Raw genomic sequence first — 24,951 nt, 5'->3', positions numbered from 1 at the left:
TTTTGTTGCTATTATAAATGCAAATTTTTAAAAAATCCTTTTTGGGATGGCCCCTTATTAGTATATAGAAACACAACTGTTTTTGTATACTAATTTTGTGTTTTGAAACATTCTAAATTTGTTTATTACTTTTTTAAAATTTTTTTTAGTGGTGGATAGGACTTTATTTTTATTTATTTATATGTGATGCTGAGAAACAGTGCCTCATACATGCCGGGCAAGTGCCTACCACAGAGCTACAACCCCAGCCCTGTTTATTAGTTTTGACAGTTTTTGTGAAGTTTTTATGCCCTTCTATTTATAAGATCATGTTATCTCCACACAGAGACAATTTGACTTCCTCCTATCTAATTTGGGTATCTTTTCTTTTTTCATTTTCTCTCTCTTTTTTTCTTTTTTGTTTGTTGGTTTGTCTAATTGGTCAGGCTAGAATAGAAGTGATGACAGCAGGCACCCTTGGTATGTTCCTGATCTTAGAGGAAAAGTTATTAGTTTTTCACTGTTGGGTATGATGTTAGCTTGGAATCATTTTACAACAAATTTAAATTCTCATTTTTCTACTTTAAAAGATGTTTACAAAAACGAAACCGAATCATTTAAAACTTGTCATAGATGAATGATCTGTTGATAGGGAGCCATCAGGGTTGTGCTTTGAGGACATTTTCCTAGCCAACATAGAGCTACAACACTGAAAATTGATATCTTAGAATCTTATAGAACCAGGGGACCTTCAGAGAAATTCTTCCACCTGTCCCATCAAAAGATTATAGCTTATATTTGAATAGCTCAGGTTACTAGACATAGGCTTCAGCTAATGCATTTCACTATTGGAAACACTGATTTTCATAAGGATCTGCTACATTGAAATTATTCTTTTAACTTTTGTACAAAGATCCTCTTTAACCTCCTAGAGCCAAAGAGAACAACACTGTGTGAGATCCCATATATATTCAAAAATAGTGCCAATTTATTGAGTACCTTAAAAAAGGAGACCTAGTTATATTCTTACCTCTAGACTCAAATTGCATCTTACAAATTGAGATTCATCTTGCCAACTACTACATTGAGGGTCCTCATAATAAGGACCTTTAGCTATTAGTTTTTTTGAACCTCAGAATAGTCATGTGACATACTCTCTTCATTTTCATTTTAAAGAATGAAATATGACTGGTGATTGTCAAAGTTACTAGAGACAAGATACCAATTTATGAAGAAAAAAATTATATGTACAATTTTATGTAGTACAGGCCAGAGAAATTTTTGGTCCTGGTTCTTTATCTGGTTGATGGGGAACACTGCCTACCTGATACACGAATGATGCAAACTATTGTTCTAAAATGTGAACTATAAACTGAATCAGAACTAAATTAATATAATATCTCTGCTACTTACTAGACTTATTTTCAAAAGGGATATAATAACACCTATGTCACAAGATTGTTCTGGAAAATAAGTGATATATCACAATAAAAGCATTGAGCACTGTGACTGGAACACAGTTTGTGTTTAACAAAAATGGATTTCTTCAGTTTGGTTTTGATTTTAAAAATCTGCACATTTAAATTACACATATTGTTAAGTAGTAAATAGTGGGAGAACTATTTATAGCATTTTTTGCTGGATAGCAGCATTAATTTAAGGTTTAGTTTTGGAAAAGGTTAGTAGAAACACCCCAATTTGCCAAGATTTTCCCATTGCACTGACTTTATGCTATCAGATGAGAGAGAACTGTGTTGTCTGGAATGTGAATTTCCATTTTAGTAAACTCACCCAATAACGAATTATTAAAAAATTGATGGTGATACAACTGACATATTTTTTCTAAACCTTGCCAGAAATCTTATACTGAAAGACCTGAGGGTATCTGAAACAATTGTTCAATGACAAGAATTGTTTATGAAGAAAAGCTGATATTATGAAGTATTATTTTAAGTAAACATATTAACATAACAAATGGATAGTAAAACTTAAAATTGCAAAATGTGCAGAACCAAAAGCTAAGTTGCTCATACTGACATAACAAAGTGGTCAGTAATGAGGGTGAACAAGTTATTTGAGTTCAGAAATTAATTTATTACAGTGTCTTGATATACAAAGGAGATCTATTGTGTAATGGCACAGTTAACTGTGGAAGATTAGTGAGAATCTTTCACTTGCAGCATTGGGTAATATTTATGTTGAGGTACCATTCTTTAAGAATTTATTTTTCATAAGATGGCACTGAATTTTTTCAAGTGCCTTTTCTCTATATATTTAGATGACCATATAGTTTTTACCCTTTGTTTGTTAATGTAGTGTATTGCATTCACTGATTGCCTCTCTGAAGCTTCCCATATCCTTGCATCCCAGGGATCAATCTCACTTGATCACAGAATATAATCCTTTCAATGTGTTGTTGAATTTGGTTTGCTGGTACTTTATTGAGGATTTTGCTTCCATGTTCAACAGGAATATTGGCGTGTAATTTTCTTTTCTTGTACTATCCTTTTTGCTTTGGTATCAGGGTAATATTGATCTTCAAAATGAGTTTGGAAGTTGTTAGCTTTTTGTCTCTGTGACAAATACCTGAGAAAAACAACTCAGAGGAGGAAAAGTCTATTTTGGCTCACAGTTTCGGAGGTTTCAATCAATGGTTGGCTACCTCCATTGCTTTGGGCCTGAGATGAGGCAGAACATTGTGGTAAAGGGTTTGATAGAGTAAAGTTGCTCAGCTCATAGCAACTGGGAAGCAGAGACAGGACAGAGCCTGGGAGGAGCCAGGGATAGCATATAGTCCCCAAGGGTATGCCCTCATGCCTTCCTTCAGCCATGCCCCAGTTACCTATAGTGTCCACCTCCTACCAGTAGTCCTTTCAAATTATTAATTCATCAAATTGATAATCTATGGGTGAGGTTAGGGTCCTCATGGTCTATCGCTTCCCCAAATCCCCACCTCTGAACATTGTTGACTTGGGCACCACATCTTCAACATAGGAACTTTTGAGAGACACTCTAGATCCAAACCATAATAGAAATGTTCCCCACTTTCAATTTTTTGAAAGAATTAATGAACTTTTGGCATTATTATTATTATTTTAATCACTTGGTAAAATTCACCTGTGAAATTTTTTACCCATTGCTTGGTAAAATTTTTGGCTTTCCTTTTTTTAAAAAAATTTTTTGTTGTTGATGGATCTTTATTTTTTATTTATCTATATGTGGTGCTGAGAATCAAACCCAATGCCTCCTACATTCTAGGCAAGCACTCTACCCTTGAGCCACAACCCCAGACCCTGGGCTTTTCTTTTTAAGGAAGTTTTTAAATTATTGATTTAGTGTTTTTACTTGGTATAGTTTCTATTTCATGATTCAGTCTCAGTAAGCTATATACTTCTAGTGTTTTATCCATTTCTTCTAGGTTATTCCATTTGTTCCCATATAGTTATTTATGGTCTCATGACCATTTTATTTTTACATGATCAATGATCACGTATTTTCTTTTACGTATATTTCCATCTGAAACTTCTTAAGTGCTTGTAATTCACCCTTGGAAATAGCATTAAACAAATAATTGCATAATTAATGATTAATTAGTTAAAATTATGATTATCTCATTTAATTCTTTCAGCAACTCTGCAAAAATAGATATTATCTGTTTTTCATAGAAGAAGAAAATAAATGAGATTTTGAAAATTTGAACAACTTACTTGTGGTGCTCTGTCTGGGAAGTCCTAAGACTGCATGATCTAAGGAGGTCCACAACCTGACTGACCACATTTACGCATTCATATTTCAAAGTTTTGAAGTACCCTGAGAACTCACCTTGTGTCAGTCTCCACACAAAGTGGTGAGAAAAACAGACTTGACTTCTGTATTCATGGGTTTTATAGTCTAATGAAGGAGATAGCACTTAAACAGCACACACAAATAAGTAATTATAAATTTCAATGACTAGAGAATATCGTATGGTGTTGTTAAAATGTATAATAAAAATACTGTATTTTGTCTTCAGAGTGCAAGAAAACACCACTGAGAAGGTGACCTATAAATTGTGATCCAAAGGATTAGTAAAGTAGGAAAAAAGGATGGAAAGGAGAAAGGATTCTAAACAGTGAAATCAGGCTCTGAGTCAGAAGAAAAGGAGATGAAATTGGAGGAATGAAATAAACATCAGTGTGAATGCAATTTAATATTTCGAGAGGAATATCATAAGACAAAGATACAGATGTAGGCATAGCTAGAGCCTATAGATGTTTTAAACATTTCAAAGCTTTTGAGTTTAATCAAAGGAGCAAAGGGAATTCGTTGAAGAATTTTGAATAGAGTGATACAAGTAGATTTGCGTTATTAAAAAAAATGCTTGAAATGTGGTGTGGGATACAGATTTGAGGGTCAGGAAGTAGACAAGGGCAGTATTGGCATAACTTAGGGAGAAGATAGTGGTAGCTTACCTGGCTGGTAAGTTGTATACAAGAAACTTCAGTCAATGTTGGAACCCTGAAAGAAGAAGTCAATTTTGTCCAGTTAATAATGGAAACACTTCCATGCTGTCATTCATGCAAAGCCCTGGTCACCTCAATATAGTCTTGTTTTGGCCTTAAGTAGGGTCAATATGAGTTGACTGAATAGATATATTTAGAGAGTCATGGGATGATCTCTCTCTCTCTCTCTCTCTCTCTCTCTCTCTCTCTCTCTCACACACACACACACACACACATACACACATACACACAACAAAACTAAGATAGTGCCCTTGCCTTCAGAGTTAAGTGATTTAACAATCTGGATCAGTCGATAGTAGGAATGTACAAAACACAAATGACTGACTTCAGTATAAAACATGTAAAAACCAAATTTTGCTGGTGTTCTACAAGAAGCAATGATGATATTGTGCTGAAGGACTGGGGCATGAGAGATGGACTTCGAAACATGGGACAGATTTAATTCCTGGAAGAGGGGCTAGGCAAGGCTTATTTCTAAAAGTGTACTTAATCTGAAGGGGAAATAATAGTAATTTCATAGATATGTAAGAATAGCTGGACTTATGGATATTAGATTTTTTTAAAAAAATTTTTTTTCTTTCTTTTTTTTTATTGGTTGTTCAAAACATTACATAACTCATGACATATCATCTTTCATACATTTGACTCAAGTGGGTTATGAACTCCCATTTTTACCCCAAATACAAGTTGCAGAATCATATCGGTTACACATCCACATTTTTCTATAATGCCATATTAGTGACTATTGTATTCTGCTACCTTTCCTATCCCCTACTATCCCCCCTCCCCTACCCTCCCATCTTCCCTCTCTACCCCATCAGCTGTTGTTCAATTCTCTCCCTTGTTTTTTTTTTTTTCACTTGATTTGCTGAATTGGGTTTCACTATTCACTTTTGTGACGTCAACTAACATCAGTTAGCACTTCTTAGGTCTTTATTGAAAATATGGCAGATATTTAACGTTCTTTAAGGACGTGCTTAAAGTTTTGGCAAGTCAGGAATCCCTAGAAAACTGTTCTTAAAAATAGTAGACCTTGCAGATGTGATGGTGCACACTTGTTATCCCAGTGGCTCAGGATGCTAAGATGGGAGGATTGCAAGTTCAAAGCCAGCCTCAGCAACTTAGAAAGGCCCTAAGCAACTTAGTGAGATCCTGTCTCAAATTTTTAAAAATTTTTGAAAAAAATGCTTGGGTATGTGGCATGGCTGTTATATATATATATGAAATTTTAAAATAAATTTTACACACACACAACCCTTAATATTTGCTTTATAAAGAGTGAGTGATTAGAATCCAGGTAGAGCAATATATTTGAATATAAGCACAGTGATGGAAGGTACAGAATGTTTGCAAAGAACATTGAGTTGTTCATCTTGATTGTAACATGGAATGAATAAGAAAGAAAGTGGATGAATCTGGGAACTTGAGCCCTATTAGTGAAGATCTTATAGGACTGTTTACTGTATACCCAAACATTTTTGAGTTGCTTATATCTAACTTCAGGAACTGAAACAATGAAATTTTGACCGGCTACATGAATATATTTTTATTTGTTAACATGCCTTAGTGTTCCATAAAGTTTATGATAAATGGCCTGGGGCCTGACTCAGTATTTTCCACATGATTGAGATTTCTGTGCTGGATCTGAAATTTACATTGATAGATTTACTGAGAGTTTTACCAGGAGAAGAGCTTTCTTTGATAGGCAGTCATTTGGAATCCATTTTTTCCTCAATTGGGAGTAGTTCCCCTGCCAATTCACTGTTCTATTTATATCCATGACCTCCTTTCTAATGCTGTATCAGCTGAGCACTGTAAAGACATTCTTAAAAGCAGATTTAGGTCAAATCAACCAGAATGAGTGTAATTAGAAAGAATTTTTAAAGAGTGATGTTTCTGAGATAGCTTTATCAGTAAATAGTTAAAATTGTTTGCATTTGAATTCTAAGTCATTATGTACAATTTGCTTGGATGGATTTAAGTGAAGTCAACAAACTTTGGATCACTGAACATCTACTGTTTTAGATCATTCTCAGCATTTGGTGTGTGTGAGAGAGAGGAAACACGAGAGCTTGTATTTGAGCCGGGAGTTGTAATCTGTAGTCCTGACAAATAAGGAAATGTCTAGAAAAGCTTATTACCTCTGTGGATAGAGTATGGATAGAGTGAAAGACAGAGAGGGAATCTACTAGAAAGGACAGGGCTCAGGGTAACAGCACTTCTCTCTGAAAGTCCATTGGTGCTTTAAAAATGGTGACTATCTGGAGGAGTATTGTACTGTTTTAAACTCACATCATATACCTAGTCTTCAAATTTGGTGAATCAAAAAATACTCGGGAGTTTGTGAAAATGCAAATAGCTGGCCTTAAACTTAGGTTTTGATTTGGTAAAGCCGTGCAGCTCCAGGGCACCTGATTTTTAACAAGCACCTTGTAGTTCATTCTTACACAGGTGGTCCTGAGTTTAGCAATTGAGACACTTACTTGGGAGATATCAGACGTTACTCCCCCACAACTGAAGAAACTGGGTACAATTGAAAGCATTTTGTCGAATGCTTTTAGGCACACTGTACTAGGGTCCAGGAATAAAAAGTTAAATATCAGGGGAGAGTATAAACACAAATGCCTACACACAAATGCCTACACACAAACACAGACACACACACACACATACACACGATAAGTACTGTGATAGTGATAGAAAAATGTAAACAAGAAAATTAAAATGTAAATAAGAAAATTACAGTTCTCCCACAAAAGAAATAAAGAAGGGTATAGAACCAGAATAGGGGAAAGAAAACTTGAAAAAAAGAGAGGGCTGAGTCCTGAGGTATAAACTTTCCAGCTATTTCTTGAACATTAGCCTGGAAGGGAAAGAGAAAATATAGAGACTAAGAATCTAACTGAAACTATAATATCTAAAACTAAAATAAAGTATACCAAAACGTGAAAGCATAGCTCTAAGAAATTTATTTACACCACCTTTATTTCTGGAATAATGTGCTGATTTTGACTAAAAAGTGTTGCCCATAGATGCCAAAATAGGTGAATTCTTTAAAGTTTGATAAAAGCAGCTATAGTAATAGCATGGCAGCACTTGTACACAATAATTTTCTTGCTTAAGCTTCCTAGTCTGTGCTCAGAAAAGGATGAAATGTTTGTCATATATTTGCATAAGCATTATTCTATCTCTACGCTTAGTTTAGCCATCTTTATTCTATTCCAGTATTATTCCAGAACAGGTTGGAGATGCTGAAAATAAATGAGATGCACTATTTTAGATGATGTCTGTTGTGTTTAAAACTATATAAAAAGACAAGGCAATTATAAAGGAACTCAGAATGTAGTCAACTTTTTGAACAGTTTTTGTGTAGTTTGTTTACCATGTCTACTTTTTTCACTTTGGTTTAGCTCAAGGAAATAACCCTATGAAGCAATTGGAATTAATATATAATGCTTTTCTCAGGAAACAAAGTCAAATACTTATTTTGAAGGGGACCCACTAAAATTTCCACATAAATTCACTTCTAACTAAATTTGTACAGAGCTGGAAAACAGTATTATTAAGGTGGTAGTGTCTCACCAAGATTTTCAGGTTACGATGTTAAAAATATATCTGGAAGGAAAGAAAAACATTACATAGGAATGTTATTTCCAGGTTACAGACACCTGGGTATTTTAAAATTTGTACGTGATTTCCTGTCCATCCATGTTCTCATTAGTGCTTTTCACCAAATTTATCTCTGACTCTTCTGGACACAAGGCAGCTTGCATTTTCCCATCCCTTTACATTAAGTGTGACAGTGTGACTTGCTTTGTGAATGAATCTTGAGAAGTCACATGTGTCACATCTGGGAGGAAGCTCTAAGAGCTCTTGTACAAATTGTCAGAACATCTTTCCCTCTGCCATGGCAACCAGTTCCAGATGTGGAGTTTCTGTTAGCCTTATTACTGGAATTATGTGGCACAAGGTGTCACCTGTCACCCTGTGCATGGATGTTTAAGCATGAATCAGAAATAAACATTTTGTTATGGTTTAGATATGAAGTATCCCCCCAAAAAACTCATGTATTGGAAACATGTTATCCAATGTGGCAATATTCATAGATGAAGTGATTAGTTTATGAGAGCTTAACCTCATCAGTGGACTCACCCATTTGATGGATTAATAATTTGAATAAATTACTGGTGGCAACTGTATATTGATAGAGCAGGACTGGAGGAAGTAAGGGGGCATGCTCTTGGAGATTACATTTAGTCTCTCTCTCCTTGCTCACTCAAGCTGAGCAGTTTTCCTTTCCACACTTTAGGTTGTTATATTCTGCTTCAAATCAGGTTCCAAGCAATGGAGTTGGCTGACCATGGATTGAGGCCAAAGTAAACTTTTCCTCCTTTAAGTTATTCTTGTCAGGTATCTCAGTCACAACAAATAAAACCTGACTAACACATCTTTGTTGTCTTAAGGCATAAATATTTGGAGTTTATGTGGTTGCTGGAATACAATTTAGATTAGTCTATTAAATCAATGTCTTTTAGGATTTTTTTCATATATGTTGGGTGTTTGTAAATAGCATTTATAAACATTTATTGTGAGCATTCCACATCCTACTATGTGTCATTTTTAAAATATCTTTTTCTTACCTAACTTCCTTGTCCTATTATTTCTGATTACTGATCTGACTTCAAATTTTTTTAAATGTTCAAATAATCATGTATAAGTGTTAATGTGAATTTGTTATATGTAAACTTTGCCTTTCAATCTTTCACTTATTTTACAAAAAAAATTATTGTTATAGCAACTGGTCACAATAATCCATCTTCTCCATTCTATTGCATTATATCATTCTAAGGAGAAAGTTCAACACATTAGTAATCTTTATGAATTCTTGTGGTGCAAATTTTAGAAGTACCCTTTTAATGAAACTATTGCTTTTTGCTGGAAAGATGATGGTGATGGGGAAGAGGATGCTAATAGAAATTCCAAGAAGAGATCAAGTTCCAGGAACCTGTATGTTCAGAGTGAATACAAAGCAATTTAATTTGTACAAGTAATTTATTGCCCCTGACTTCTGATATCTGAAAATCAGAAGTTAATTTCAAGGTAGATAGCTAACAGCAATCTAGATTTTAAAATTGTATATAAAGATAAAAGGATAGGATAACATGAGGAATATCAAAGGACACCATGTTATTTGGGGGAAAACGATAAATAGCCACATTTTAGCTGTTGATTATTTACTAGGTTTTTTCCTCATTGAGAATTCTTTTGGGGAAGTATACTGTGACCTATGGAAAAAAGCCTTTGCCAACTCACGTTACATTGTCTTTCTACTCTTAGAGCATAATTTTATTTCTATTTTTCCAGCATTTGAAAACAAGTCTTCAGGTAAAATTTTGAATGCCATGATGGGTCTCAGGGTATTTAATCATTTTTATACATATTTTCTGAAAATCAAGTGATGATATTCTGCTAATAAAGTGATAAGTTTGTCAGTTGTAGTCCCATGAGCTTTATGAATATTCTCATAATTTTGTTAAGTTAGTGCTCAAATTGTTTAAGGTACTTCATCTTTAATAATATAGAGTTAGATGCATTCACATGAAATCTAATGATTGATATTAAATCTTAATAGATATTTTGTAATTCTTGTTATATTCATGGTAAAAATATCATTGAGTCCCTGGGTATTTTTTCATATACATATACACATGGAACAGAGATCTACGTGGTGCTCAAGAATTAATAGTGAAAATAAGTAAATAATTAGATTGGTATTTTAATCATGGTTAACATGATTGATTTACTTACTTATTCATTTGATAGACATTTAGCGAATAACCATATTTTAGACACTATGCTAGGCATCATGAATACAGGGAGGAAAAGGATACGGTACCATCCTTAAAGAGCTCATGACTTAGCTGGGTATACTTATTGATTATAGATGAATAGATATTGACTGTAGCCCATGATGAATGCTACAGCAGGGATATATGGAAAGTACTGTTGAAACAAAATAAATATTAGTTCTCTTTCTAAGAACTAATGAAGGGACCATTGAGGGCTTCACAGAAAAGGTGATATTGGGCACTTAATACAATATTTATCATTTAGGTCTAATTAATAATATTAGAACTACTGAGTATTTTACCACCAAATCTTCAGTGGATAATTAGAGAACTTTACTTTGAAAAAAAGTTATTTCTAACTTTTGTGTCATGTTCTATGCTTTGGAAATTTGGGGGTTTTAACCCAGGATAAATATTTTAAATATTTAAGAACAAAAATGGCAAATCATCACATATACTGAAAATAGAATTAAAATAGGGCCCATAAAAGTCCCTAAAAGTACCTGTTAACTATTTAATTATACAGTTATGGATGGATCTCTGTACCTCAATTTCTCCTCTCTTAAATATAACTACGACTAGTTTCTTCCATTTAGGATATTTTTGAAAATAAAATGAGAGAATGTGTATATACTGCATGACACAATTAATAGTATGGAGTATAAATTCAAGAAATTTTAGACATTATAATTTTTAAGAATAAGTAAGATCAGACTTGACAACAAACTACAGATATAGGAAAAGGTGTAGAACAATTGAGAAGGTAGAAATAATGGAAAACAAGGCTTTGCAGAGAAGGACTGTTGAAAATTTGAAGATGATGAGATTGGCTCTTGAAAAGGTTATTATTATTATTGGAAATTGTCTAGGTAAAATACTGACAATACAATCAGTATTTTTGTGGGGGATAATTATTTCATATTCCAGTTGCTCCTAATTTCAGTGATCATCTATGGTGATAATGAGCAGTGCTGGAGTGAGATGTCAATGTTTGATTGTGGCTGTTTGCAAACTCTGCTATGATTATACTCAGTTGTCTAATTGCTTAATTTATTGATGTTTGCCTGACATGTTTTTCAGCAACATTTGTGATTGCAGATAACTAATCATATCTCTTCTGGCTCCTTTTCATAGTGTTTGCATTTGATTTGTCTGATTGCTGCAGGTGGAAACAATAGGTGATGCGTACTGTGTTGCGGCAGGACTCCACAGAAAAAGCCTCTGCCATGCCAAACCCATCGCTCTGATGGCCTTGAAGATGATGGAACTTTCAGAAGAGGTGCTGACACCTGATGGAAGGCCAATTCAGGTAACCCTTTGGCAACCTGGTGTGAGTAGTAAACCCTTTAACTGGAGGTAGGAGGAAATTCCCTTTTGAATTCTTACTGCAGCTTATAAATCTAGACTAGTCTTAAGGAGAACGAGGAATGACCAGGAAAAAGAAAAAAAAAAAAAGGAAAATGGTTCAAAATTGGAAAAGGTACGTAGAAGACAAATTACCATGAAAAGAAGAAAGGGGAAGGATGATGGTGAGAATCAGAGTCTGAGGGGTAATCCAAGAAGTGAAATAAAAGCATCAAGAAAAGGGAGAACTTGGACAACTTCCTGTAGGGAGTATACAGTTGTCCTTATGAAGCTTCAGACCTCGGAGCTCTTTACAGTTTTCATATGGCAGAGCTTCAGGGTTGGATCCCAATAACTAAAGGAATTTTCAAACAGTAGGAAATCTAGCTTCTGGTGTGTTGTACTTCTTTGGGTCTCAATGGCTTGCCACAATTTGGAATCTACCTTGGTGAACAGTTGAGGTCATTTAATTATATTTCTGCTAGAATTCAAGGGTAGACCCCAGAATTGTCATTGCTGTGAACGCTTGTAAACCAGAAATACTGTTTTTAGAGAAGTAACCTTGAATCCCATACAGCTCTTTTATAATAGCTAGCCAACTCTGGGTTAAGAAAAAGATATAAGGAAGCTGGTCACAATGCCACACATCTGTAATCCTAGCTACTTGGGGGGGTTGAGGCAGGAAGATGGCAAGCTTGAAGCAGCCTCAGCAACTTAATGAAACTCTGTCTCAAATAAAAAATAAAAAGGGCTGGGGATGGAACTCAGTGGTAGAGTACCACTGGTTCAATCCCCAGTACTAGAAGGAGAGAAAGAAAGGAAGATAGGAAGGAAGAAAATAGGGGGGAAGTGGGCTCAAAATGTGTTTAACATTTCTCATTCTAGCATTAGAGCAAATTAGATACTGTGAATGACACTTCAGATTAAAACTATTAAAACACCAGGTTAAGTATTTTCTAACTGTATGTAAATAATATTTTTTAAACACTATTAATCACATCACTGAGAAAACTCATAGGAAAAGGAGAAATGTGCCAATTACACTATGAATAGATTTTTTAATTGGTAAATTTAAAATTTTAGCAATGGTAGTAGGAGATTGGGGAATACTGTTTTTCCCTGGAAGACATTGATTTTAATTATATCCTCAGATAATTTCCACAGATAAAGTGCTCTGGAAAGTGAGTTGCTAATACTAGGAAAAGAATAAAAACAAAACAAAAGCCTCCAAAGAGGAAATAAGTACTATCGCTAAGAACCAGCAGAAATCATAGATGAGGAAAAACAGATCTGAAATATTGTCAGATATTGAAATTATAAAATGCTGAATTAAACTGACAGTGCTTAATAGAATTAAAGAAATAAAAGGTTGGTAAATGTGAATAAGGAACTAGATTTGAAAATGAACCAGAGAACTTCTAAGCAATCAACATAACACTTTCAAAAGGAGGAGAGCTGGGCACAGTGCTGCATGCCTATAACGGCTCATGAGGCTGAGACAATAGGATGATGAGCTCAAAGCCAGCCTCAGCAAAAGTGAGGTGCTAAGCAATTCAGTGAGACTCTGTCTCTAAACCAAATACAAAATAAGGCTGAGGATATGGTTCAGTGGTTCAGTGGATATGGTTCAGTGTTCCTGAGTACGCCCCCTGCAAAAAAAGCCACAGAACTCAGTGGATGGAATTTTAAAGCAGATTAGATGTAGATGCAGCAAGACAATTGCACACTGAAAGGTAAAACTAAAGGAACTATCATTGATTAAAGCCAGATAATTAAAAGTGGGGAAATACAAACAAGAGAATATAAAATATGTAGGACACATGGAGGAGAAATGGAGATATGTAATAATGTTCAGTTGGGATTCTGAATAGAGATATAGGAACTGTTAAAACACATTGACGAGTTGTAAGACTCAGCAGTTCTAAAGAATTCTACAAAAGACATCATTCTAAACACATCCTAATGAGATGAGAAAGGAAGAGCACTTGATAAATTCTAGAAGTGGCATTGATTAGGAGAGAAAGGATGGGCTCTTCAATGAATGGTTTGGGGACAATTGCCTATCCATGTGGAAAAAAATAGACATTGGTTCTCTATGAATCTATACATATATCAATTCCAGGTAAGTTATAAATACATCCTCAATTTTGACATAGGTTAGGGAAGAGTGTTTTTGTGAGATAGTCACATCAAAAATTTGTAGATCTTAAAGAAAACTACGTATAAATTTTACTATATTAGGGCTGGGGATGTAGGGCTGGGGATGTGGCTCAAGCGGTAGCGCGCTTGCCTGGCATGCGTGCGGCCCGGGTTCGATCCTCAGCACCACATACAAACAAAGATGTTGTGTCCGCCAAAAAGTGAAAAATAAATTTTTAAAAAAATTTACTATATTAATTTAAAACTTTTCTGTTTATCAAAGAACACCTAAAGAGAATAGAAAGACAAGCACAAACCAGAAGAATATTTTTTTATAAAATATATAACCAATAAAAGTATCTCTGGCTAAACTGATAAGTAATCAGATCAATATAAATTAAAACACCATGACATAGAGTTCCTGCCTACCAGTGTGGTACAGCTTTCCATATGTGACAATGCCATTGTTGATGAGGATCTGGAGCCCTGGAAACCTCACTCCCAGCTGGTGGCAGTATAAATAGTAGAATTCATTTGGCACTTAGAATGTTTAAGTTGTGCATATCCTTCAGTCCAGCAATTCCTCTCCTAGACGTTTGTCCAAGGGAATTACTAGTGCACATGTAGCTAAAGTCCCATATAAGATTATTCATAGCAGTTCTTTTCATAATCTAAAATTGGAGAGAACTCAAGTATCCACCAACCATCAAATAGGTAGGAAAAAAAAATATATATATATATATATATATATTTCTATGTTAGTATTACTCTACAGTTGGGAAAATGAATGATATCAGCTACTGACAATAACATGCATGTTTGCCAAAAACATTGAACCACCATTGACAAACTCTACAGTGTTATCTCAAACTCAAAGCTGGCAAAATTGAAAAAAAAATGCTATTTGGAAATACCTACATTGATGGCAAAAGTATAAAGGAAAGAAAATGAGTGATTAATACAAAATTCTAGATGATGTTTACCTCCAAGGGAAAGAAGGATGATGGGAAGTGAAAGGATGTAATGGGGAAAGTGAAACTAGTGCAGAATTGTTCATTTTATTACTTTTCTTTAGTATTTAGTATACACACATATATATGTATATATGTTTATATTTTACTTTTTAAAGAATGGTGTTTTCTTACCATTCTTATCAGTAGTGAAAATAGAATTTGGGCGCATTAAAGAAAAAAAAATCTAGGTTATGTTCTCTCAGGGCATAATTATGAGTGATTCAAGTGTATGAATGGCAGGCACCTCAACTAGTGCCAGGCAAACAAACTAACTAAAGGAATACTTTCTCAGTTTGTTGAAAATTGCAAGTACACACATTCCTGACTGAACTTGAAATTGATTTCGTCATTGTCAAAACAAACTTAAGTTACCAGAGATCAAAACCAGGGAATTGTGTTTTACAGTGTGCTCATCAATATTTTCATTTGCGGGATATAATATTAGTTCTGTCTCATGAATCAGATAGTTTTATTAAATCAGAAGAGGAAATGTCCATAAAGATTTAATAAGAATGCAGAAAGAGATTTCAGAATAATAAAACCACCTTAATAATTTTAGCTTCTTTACTAATTTATAATATTTTCATGGTTTGGAGTTATTTTTTGGCATGTTAATTTGATTTTGAATTGCCCTCTAGCTTGATGCCATGGGAACATTTCTAAACTTGAGAGAATCTTTCACTATGAAATGCATGAGTGTTGCAGTAGAGTTCATATATGAACAGATATTTGTTTACCTCAAAAAATGTAAATTTTATGTAAGTTTTTATGTTATTTAAAATATAAAGCCATATATGTTGCAATAATTTTTAAAAATAAAATTTTCTCAACCCCTCAAATTTTGAAAAACAAACAGATAATTCTAATATGGCTTTATAAACCAAAGAGGCTTCCTGTAATGATGGCAAATGAGAATGAAAAGAGTCAAGTGTAATTACTTGGAAGTGATTTGCTATGTTTTTGTCTCATTAATTGTAAAACTACCTGCATTTATTTTTTCAATTAAAATTAATCAAGCAATGTAATGTATTGCCATTCAATCCCTATATATTCAAGCAAATTACTGTTCAATAAGTACTCAAATGAAACTCAGAGGCTAGTATTAGACAATATCTATAAAGTATACATGAATATGGTATTATACAATGAATTATGAAAAATTAGCCCCAGTGACTGTACTTCATACTTATTTTGAAAAATAGTGATTCGAAATTTTTATGCTTGATTAAAATAATGCATTGTTCTTCTGGCTGAAAATATGGAAATGCCAGCATTATGACCATTCCTTTTTAAATCCTCCCTAGGGAGAACCTGGTTTTCTGGTATTTTTTAAAAAATAGACAATTGAAAAGTAAAATCAGATTTCTATTCTCTCTCTTTTGTTCAAGTTAGCTATATTATGATTTCACTAGAAAATGTACAACTTTATGCTTTTAATCTTGAGAACCTAATCTTACAAAAGTATTTTAGCTAGAGTTTTTAGTGCTTACACTAATAGTTTAAACACTCTGATTGAAATAACCAAACATTTATTACTGCTTGTACTTTATTCTTATAAAGAAGTATGTTTATAAAGAAAGGGAAATTGGGTTGAGGACTGACTAGAAGATGTTTTTAAATATATTATAAAAACAAGAAATATTTTAAAAATTTAAGCTTTTGAGGAATATTGTGTCCAAATGTTTAAGTTTTAATTCTGGACTGCAGTTTTTTAAAAAAACTATTTTCATCTCATACACATAACAATTCAAATTCCCTTCATTAGGTCAGAGAACAGTACATTTCATATAATGAGGCAATTATAGAAAGATTACAAAGCAGATTTAAAAAACAATATGTAATCATGTTGTAATACTAATGTGTTTAGCAATCTTAATTGCAAATCAGGGAAATGTTGTGAATTTTTTTCTAACTGCCTAGTCAAAAGCAGAAATATTAATGTATAATTTACATGTATTGTAATACATTAAATTGTAGCTCCTTAAACTTCAACATCTTCTAATGAATTTACAGGATTTTTTTAAAATTATGAAATAATCATTCTCCAATTAAATTTAAATAGTTGTTTCTATTTGCTAAGGAAACTCAATGTTGTTATTTTAATATTTTGAAAAGATTTGATCTTTGCAAATTTTGCTATATTTAATTAACTCCCATGAGATTACAGCTTGAGATTTTATTTAGAAAAAGAAAAGCTAATTATATAATAACAATTTTCTGTGGTTTCTTGATAATTGTTTATAAAATCCTAATTAGTACTTTTCATTCTGTAGTATGTATATTTATGTGAGATCCTCTACCTATAAATTCTGTGTCTCGTGAGAAAAATTTAAGAGATCTGAAAGAACTACAGTCATTAATTACATAGATATTATATTAACTTATTATTAAGATACTAAGCCTAGTTGTTCCCACTTCTCATGTTTATCTATTAGACACATGAGTTTACTTTTAATCTCCTAGCTAATGCATATATTGACATTTCTAGCAAGTTATTACTTATTGTAGTGATAATATTCAAAACATATATTATTATGGGTAAAAATTATGGCTACATAGATTTTTAATAAATCTAGTTTATAAATAGTGATTTTATGTGGCATTGGAAATATGTATAGGTTTTTTTTTTCACTTTAAGTATTTGCTCACTGAGAATTTAGCAGTAGATGAGGTGATTACATTTTCTTCTCTGTGGTTTGCTTCTTTTAGTTCTTGGAGGTTTGTATATTCTGTCCTTAGATTTGTCTTTTAACTCACTGATACTCCTCTTATCTGGTTTTCAAAAATCACTAGTTAAACCCATCAATATCATGCTTAATGTTGATTATGGAAGTTAACAGTTTAACATTTCTATCACCTGATTCTATTTTTCATTTTGTTTTATTTCTTTGAATATATCATCTATAGTGGTCTTAAACTCTTTGCTTGTTAAATCCATTCTCTAGAGCCCCTTTTGTCTATTACATTATCTCTTTGTTCACATAGTTTTAAATTCTGTTGTCTTCTGTGTGCCTACTTACTATTGTTGGAGATTATATATAAAATGTTATAGACATAATTGAATCCTAAGCTGATGTTAGTTACCTTTATGCAGAGATATTTTGCATGTGGTTTTGGAAGATGCTTGGGGCTCTAGCAATCAGGGATCAGGTACATTAGGTTGGATATGGAGTTCTGTAAAGACTAATGTATTTCTCATTCATTACTTTTTTGGTATTGCCCTAATAACTGTGGTATTGTCTGTCAGGGTCTTACCTCAAAGTAAGGAGGTTTTTGCTAAGGTCTGTCCCCTGGCACAACTTTAACATTTGTCCCCCTAATCCTGCAAGGCTGTCAGAAGTACTGTTTTTCGAAGTTACCTCTTTAAAGTCAGAAGATGCCTGTCGGGGTGGGGGGAAGCACCCCCAAATTTATGTTAATCTCTTCTTAGGTTCATCTTCCCCATTTCTTGGTACAGTACTTTTCCATTGCTTTGTCAGTGGACCTGCAGAAGGTTATGTAAATTGCATAATCTGCTATTACTAGGCATGGAAGTTCAAAGTGATGCATATTTTTCATAAGAATTAACTAATAATAATTCACTCTCACAAATCTGTATTTATGCCTATTTTAAACCCAAGTCACAGATGAAATTAAATAGAAAAGACAAAAAACATCTATTTGTGTGTCAGATAGCTCCTGCAGAAAAACATAACATCTATGGAAACATGTAACAGTATATGAGGCAGTCACTGTTCTTAGTGCTTTCCTGTAGTAAATAACTCATTTAAGCCTCACAATAATTCTATGAGGAAAGTACTGCTATTATTTCCACTTCAAAATGAATGAAAGGATAAAAAAAAAACTAACCAGAGCCCCTAATCACTACACTGTATAGATATTAACTAAAAACATGTTAACATACTGTCATATTTTCCTATTGCCTCTTCAATTATCTATTAAATTAGACTTTTCATGACTTAGGTCTTCAAGAAATTTAAATTTATATTCAGTTTTATCTTTAAAAGAGAATAGAATTAGATAATCTGTTTTAGAGTTATTCCATTTGAAATTATTTTTAAATTAGAAAATAAAACAGGTCCAGTTATGTGGCAGATAACTATAGTGTTCTTCTATCATTATTTTGAAAATTGTAATCACTGGCCAAATCGGGGTAGGAACATCTATAAATCATGTTTCTGTTATTTTTTTCTGTTTATTTTCCCCACAGTTTATTGTTTATTGTGAATTGTCATGCAGAAGCTACATGTTTAAAAGTGTTATATTTATATTATTTCATAGGTTATATTTGGGGGGGGGGGCAGGTAATCTGGGATTGAGCTCAGGGACACTCAACCACTGGGCCACATCCCCAGCCCGATTGTTGTATTTTATTTAGAGACAGGTTCTCACTGAGTTGCATAGTGTTTTTCCAGTGCTAAGGCTGGCTTTGAACTTGTGATGCTCCTGTCTCAGCCTCCTGAACCCCTGAGGTTACAGGTATGCACCATGCACCTGGCTCTAGGTTATCTTTTGAATGGAGCATTGCATCATACTCTGGTTAATTGTTTTTAGATATTGAACAAAATATTTATTTCAAAGAATTTCTCATCTGGGATGCTGCTGTAGTGCTGAGCTTTAATAGAGCATCCTTAATGCCTTATAATCCCTCTATAAGATGTTGGCATAATGATTTAATATACTATATTATATCTGCAATGTTATGTCAATGAGAGAGAATTCCACAGCTAACAAAATTTAGCTTTTATCTGTAATCATGAATGATTCCAATATTTTATTGTCACAGACTTTTAGTCATATTTTCAATCAATGGAAAAGGAGTTTATTAGGCACATTCCAAAAAATGCTGGTATTGCTGAAGAGTTTTATTATGACACTTGCCACACAGATTTTTCAAGCAGTTTGTGAGAATATTTACATAGTTGTGCTACATGAAAAAAAAAAATAGTAGTAAGTTAATGAAAGAAGAAACAAAGCCAAGCAACAGGAACAATGCTAAACTGATTGACATGTGTGTGTAAAGTGCAGAAGTGCTCATTGTTGTTTTGGGCGAGTCTTTTGACTTTCACATTTTTGAAGGGAAACACATCCTATTTATTTATTTTGGTTCCAGGGATTGAACCCAGTGTTGCTCTACCACTGAGCAATATTCATAGCCCTTTTTTTACTTTTTGAGATAGTGTCTCATTAAATTACTTAGGGCCTCTATATGCTTCTTATGATTCCCTTGAACTTGCAATCCCCCTGCCTGAGTCACTGTGTTTACAGTCCTACGCCACCATGCATGGTGGGACATACATTCTATAGTGGAGACTTGTTTTAAATATTTTTAAGTTACTCTATTAAATACTATCACTATGAGGTAAATACTTATAAAGAAGTTATAATCTATTTTACTTATTTTAAACTGTCTCTTTTCTCTCCCAGGAGTACTGTCCCAGGAGTACTGATACATTGTCCTAAGAGGCTAAAAATTTTATTAGTGAAGGTATTCATTTTTATTTGATTTTCATGTGCTGTGCTTCCTCATACATCTATGGAGCCTCCAAGGAGCTAGGTAGCTAATATTTTTATTTATCTGAGTTTATGTAAAGAACAAAACTCTATTTGCCGATTCTTGCTCCCGAAAAGACATTAAGATGTGATTTCACCAACCCATCTTGAAAGGTGAGCCCATTACCTTTAGACCATGGTGTCTTTCTTCTACATTATTGAACAAGAGATCTTTTATCTTTTACTGCCATTTTAACCTAGTCTCTTTTAAGGCTATTGTGAAATATACCAACATTAGCAGCTTGAATCTTACTGTATGAAAATAGCAAACTACAATAATTTGTAAAGCAGTTATGTACTATCTACACACTAACCACACTGCACTGTTGACTTAGATATTGTTTTATATTTGATATTCTGTCTTGAAATGTCATTTATCATCCCAAATAAAGGTTCAAAAATATTTAAATGTAACTTTATAGTGCTTTAAAATTACAAAAAAAAAAATGAAGTAATTTCCGAACTAGCACATAGCAGAGAGCCAAAATCACCTATAATTTACCAACTAATCCTAAGGACATTTTATGTTAGGTTGTATAGCTTTTCAAACCTTTTTTCAGTTTCTTGGCCCATTTATTGATTGGGTTACTTTGTATTTTGGTGTGTAGCTTTTTGAGTTCTTTATATATCGTAGATATTAGTCCTCTATTTGATGTGCAAGAGGTAAAAATTTTCTCCCAAGCTGTAGGCTCTCTATTCACCTCGCAGATTGTTTCTTTTGCTGATAAGAAGCTTTTGAGTTTGACTCCATACCATTTATTAATTCTTGATCTTAATTCTTATAAGAGTCTTATTAAGGAAGTAGGGGCCTAATCCCACATGAAGGAGATTTGGGCCTACTTTTTTTTCTATTAGATACAGTGTCTCTGGTTTAATTTCTAGGTTCTTGATCCACTTTGAGTTGAGTTTTGTGCATGGTGAGAGATAGGGGTTTAATTTAATTTTGTTGCTTATGGATTTCCAATTTTTCCAGCACCATTTGTTGAAGAGGCTATCTTTTCTCCAATGTATGTTTTTGGTGCCTTTGTCTCTTATAAAATAACTGTAATTATATGGGTTATCAGCCAAGGAACTGAACAGACACTTCTCAGAAGGTGATATACAATCAATCAACAAATATATGAAAAAATGTTCAACATCTGTAGCAATTAAAGAAATGAAAATCAAAACTACTCTAAGATTTCTTCTCACTCCAGTCAGAATGCAGAATGGCAGCTATTAAGAATACAAACAACAATAAGTGTTGACGAGGATGTGGGGGAAAAGGCACACTCATACATTGCTGGTAGGACTGCAAAATGGTGCAGCCAATATGGAAAACAGTATGGAGATTCCTTGGAAAACTAGGAATGGAACCACCTTTTAACCCAGTTCCTTGGTGTATACCCAAAGGACTTAAAAACAACATACTACAGGGACACAGCCACATCAATGTTTATAGCAGCACAAGTCACAATAGCTAAACTGTGGAACCAACCTATATGCCTATCAGTAGATGAATGGATTTTTAAAAATATGATATATGGGGCTAGGGTTGTAGCTCAGTGGTAGAGAGCTTGCCTTGCATGTGTGAGGCCCTGGGTTTGATCCTCAGCACCACATAAAAATAAATAAATAAATAGGTAAATAAATTAAATAAATAAATAAAATAAAGATATTGTGTCCATCTACAACTAAAAAAAATCTTAAAAAAAGAAAATATTATACATACATACACACACACACACACACACAATGGAGTATTACTCAGCAATAAAGGAGAACAAAATCATGGCATTTGTAGGTAGATGGATGGAGGTGGAGAATATATTGCTAAGTGAAGTTAGTCAATCCAAGAAAACCAAATGCCAAATGTTTTCTCTGCTATAAAGAGGCTGATTCATAGTGGGATTGGGAGGGAAGTTGGGAGGGGGAGCAAGGGAGGATTAGATGAACTCTAGATAAGGCAAAAGGGTGGGAGGGGGAGGGAGGGGACATGGGAGTAGGAAAGACAATGGAATGAGATGGACATCATTACCCTAAGTACATGTATGAAGACACCAATGGTGTGAATATACTTTGAATACAACCAGAGATATGAAAAATTGTGCTCTACATGTGTAATATGAACTGTAATGCTGTCATATATAACAAATTAGAATTTTTAAAAAATCTTTTCTCTATGTGAATATACAAACACATGGAATTAGAAAGTACAGATTTGAAAAGTAGATTGTTTATTCATTTTGGTGATGTTGTAAGACACAGTGTACCAAAAATGTGCATGCATCCTAAATATGTGGGAAAAACCTGGTTAGCCCTAGGAAGCATAATTTACTGTTATTAACTTAGATTTTGTATCTTCCTCTTCTACAATTTTGAGTAATTGAAAGCAAGTTTTTAATCACCTGATTTGGAAATGTGGCACTAATAATTCCGTGTCACAAGTGCTTTTAAAAATCTGTTAAGCTTTGTGTTGATGTCATGTCAGGCATATGGTAATTGTCTGGGTCACCACTATAATGTTCCCTATTTGGAATATGGTTTCCTAGCAACTCTTGCTTTTTCCTAATGGCTGAATTGATTTCTACACATTTGTAATGCTTCCTACTGCATCAGAAATTGTCACCTTGTGTGCAAATGTTACAAGATCAAATTTACATGTAGATTCAATTCTAGAAATTACTCTGCTTTATCACTTGCCTTTAATGTGTTTGTTCACAGGTTAAACCAACCATAAAAAAATGAATTTAGTAAAACCTCATTAATTCAGACCTCAGACTTTGGGGGGAATATGGTAATTTTAACAACAGTGTCCGAATATATGCAAATATTTCCTATTGGGAGGCCTGTTAAAGTTGAAGAAACACAGTAATTTTGATGGTCAAATGACTATGTCATCAGGACATGCACAGAAACCCAGGTCTAGAGTATACCCTGACTGTCCATAATGAAGAAAGGCTTATTTTGGAGGCAGCTTGCTGTTTCAGCTTAGATCAAGGCTGTTTCTACATGAATCTGTCTAGAGCCTTACTAGGAGTGACTTTGAACTTGTTTGTTCAACAATTTTTTTTAATGCTTACTATTTTCTAAACAATTGGTTAGGCAATATCATGTAAGGCTAAGCAAACTAGATATGACTCTGATCCTCTGAAGAATTACAATCTATGGAATCTACAACTACAAATGACTGACTTGTTCAGGAAAAAGAAATAGACATGAATTCTCTCATTATTATTTCCATCTTAATAATGAGACATTTTGTTAGGCTTTTAGAAATATTTGGCAAAGGCTTTCTTTGTACAACAGATATTCAAGGTATTGCTGTTTTCATTTAGACTGAAATTATTTTAGTGTCTTTGTAGATTTTGTATCTTTCTAAATAAGTGGAACTGAAAACTAACTGTTTAATCATTTAATCTGTATAACAATCCTATGAAGGGCACATTTTTTTGCAGTTATATATACTTTGATGATCAAGAAAATACAATATCAAGGGGTTAAAGTATAAGATTAAAGAAAATATATGTCATAAATCTTTTATATGTCAGACTTATATGAAGTATTTTATATACATTAAGTCTTTTAATCTCTCCCCAAACTGAAAAGTTTCAATAAATCTCATTTTACATTTAAAAATTTTTAGACTCAGAATTTAATGTTATTTGACTAAAATAATGTAGCTAGTCAAATGAGATACTAAGTTTGAACTTTTGATTTTTCCATTATATCAAACTTTCCAGATCTTCACCAAAATGCCTACAGGAGAATTTTTGTTAGTAATAAGTAATAATAATTTTTGTTAGAATTAGTTAGTTATAATTTTGTCACTTAGTGATAAGTGGCCCCCTCTTACATAGTGCTTCCTATGCCCTGAGCACTAAGCTATGCTGGAGTATTTGTGTGCCTTGAATCTCTTTCTACATCTTGTATATACATATGTAAATACAATATATTTATATGTATATGTGTGAGTTTAGGCATATTTTCATCTTTGTGAAATCTATATGTATATGCATATTATCATGTAAGTATTATAATAATCATGAATGAGAAATTAGATGTTATTATCTAAAGATAATATAACTCAGAAAATCCAGAATCAGAGAGGTTAAAGGACTTATTGGCAAATAAGTGAATAAATAAAGAAGACTAAATAGAAGTTGACTCAGAATTGGAATTCAAATCTGACTTCAAAGTCTATACTCTTAACCATTACCCTATACTGTCTTCTACAATATAATTAGAACGTATGATTTCTAATCTTATGACTAAGCTAATAACTTTAATCTTTCTTAAAAATTACATTCTTCCTTGTTCCTTGAGACAGAAACATTAATATGAAATAGCAGTACCATGTCTTGAATGCATTCTAATTTGAGACAAAATAGAATGTACATGGAAATGTTGAAATAATGAGTATAATTATGTCTGTATTTAATATAAGGAGACAAAAATTGCAGGTTCTATAGAAATTTTAAATCTCTGAAGAAAAATTATGTGGGAAATAATATTGAAATATAAACTTCTGTGATACTAGCTTCTTATACACAATAGAAGATATGATCTCCTCTTTGTAGCAATGTAATAATA

At 33.3% G+C, this 24,951-nt stretch overlaps 1 protein-coding gene across 1 annotated transcript in view; it reads left to right on the top strand.

Annotated features, from left to right (window-relative positions):
* Window positions 1-24,951, top strand: part of Gucy1a2 (guanylate cyclase 1 soluble subunit alpha 2) — a 266,540-nt gene that overhangs the window by 180,059 nt on the left and 61,530 nt on the right. The window contains exon 6 of the mRNA XM_026399046.2: window positions 11,496-11,639. Coding sequence (XP_026254831.1) covers window positions 11,496-11,639 — 144 coding nt within the window. The remainder of the gene's footprint in view (window positions 1-11,495; window positions 11,640-24,951) is intronic.

This window comes from Urocitellus parryii, chromosome 4 (genome assembly GCF_045843805.1).
Source record: "Urocitellus parryii isolate mUroPar1 chromosome 4, mUroPar1.hap1, whole genome shotgun sequence".
Classification (NCBI taxonomy): domain Eukaryota; kingdom Metazoa; phylum Chordata; class Mammalia; order Rodentia; family Sciuridae; genus Urocitellus; species Urocitellus parryii.
The sequence above is the reverse complement of the archived record's forward strand: the minus strand, read 5'-3'. Positions and strand labels throughout refer to the sequence as shown.